This window comes from Priapulus caudatus, unplaced genomic scaffold, assembly GCF_000485595.1.
Source record: "Priapulus caudatus unplaced genomic scaffold, Priapulus_caudatus-5.0.1 Scaffold1207, whole genome shotgun sequence".
Taxonomy (NCBI): Eukaryota; Metazoa; Priapulida; class Priapulimorpha; order Priapulimorphida; family Priapulidae; genus Priapulus; species Priapulus caudatus.
In genome coordinates this window covers 103778-104936 of record NW_014578268.1, presented here as the reverse complement: position 1 = coordinate 104936, position 1159 = coordinate 103778, and the positions used below count along the sequence as shown (strand labels likewise).

Below are 1159 nucleotides of genomic sequence, written 5' to 3'. Positions count from 1 at the left end.
CGACATCCCAACTCGTTTTCGGATTACCCCCCCACGTCCCGAATATCGTAGACCGTACATTCCTCTTTGCACGTCAGTGGAAAGCACATTTCATGGTCCTTTCAATAAAGTGATAAAAATGGTAGGTCAGCGCTGAAACAAAAAGGTTTTCCACTCTGTCCATTAAGCCATGTCCTCAGAAAATGCCTGATATCTGACTTTTCCCCCACTGCCCTTTGACCTGTGACCTTCAATTTCGCACTGGTGATGGGTTTCCTGCCCACCACACTCACTATACACCGAATATTAAGAGCATAGGTCGAGCCGTTAAGATTTGTGCCGCCATTCCGTATTTCCTCCTATACCTTAAGTTAAGGGGGAAATATTCCCCTTCCGTTTACACATCTTGACCTTTGACCCCTGACCCCCAAATTTGTCATCCTGAGTCCTTTTCACGATCCCCCCCCCCGACGTCCCGAATATCGTGACCATACGTCGAGCGGTTAAGATTTATGCCCAACTGTTGACGCACGCACGGACGGACGGACGGACGCACGCTCATGCGATTCTACAAGCTGCATCTGACTTCGTCAGATGAGCTAAAAATTGAATAATATATTAATAAAATTAAGTAAATAACCAAATAAAAATAATTCGACTTCATCCCGTAGCCTCGCGCGCATGCGCACAACGCCGTCGTCCGGCAATTTAACTAATATCGCAATAATATATTCAGGAGTGAATAATAATAGATTATAGATTATAGATTATTCACTCCTGATATATTGTATAGTGCATACATTGTAATATAATGATATTATGATATTTTAACGACGCAATGTTATATATTTCACTCACCTGTGTGCGTTCGCATGTGCTGCTGCAGATGCGATAGCTGAGTGAAGGCGCGTTGACACACTTGGCAGCTGTAGGGCTTGATGCCAGCGTGGATGCGGTTGTGCTGTGACAGGTAGGACGAGTTGGCGAACGCCTTGTGACAGAGCGCGCACTTGTAGGGTTTTGTTTCCTGCATGTGAGCCTTCATGTGCAGCTGCAGCTCCGGCTTCGACATGAACACCTGCAGGGCGCAGGTAAACAAACAATTAACAATTCTCTCTCTCTCGCTCTCTCTCTCTCTCTCTCTCTCTCTCTCTCTCTCTCTCTCTCTCTCGCTCTCTCT

General features: G+C 46.0%; 1 protein-coding gene across 1 annotated transcript in view; it reads right to left on the bottom strand.

The window, feature by feature from the left end:
- LOC106815815 (zinc finger protein GLIS3-like) overlaps nucleotides 1-1159 on the bottom strand; it is a 7184-nt gene that overhangs the window by 4993 nt on the left and 1032 nt on the right. The window contains exon 2 of the mRNA XM_014820326.1: nucleotides 899-1057. Coding sequence (XP_014675812.1) covers nucleotides 899-1057 — 159 coding nt within the window. The remainder of the gene's footprint in view (nucleotides 1-898; nucleotides 1058-1159) is intronic.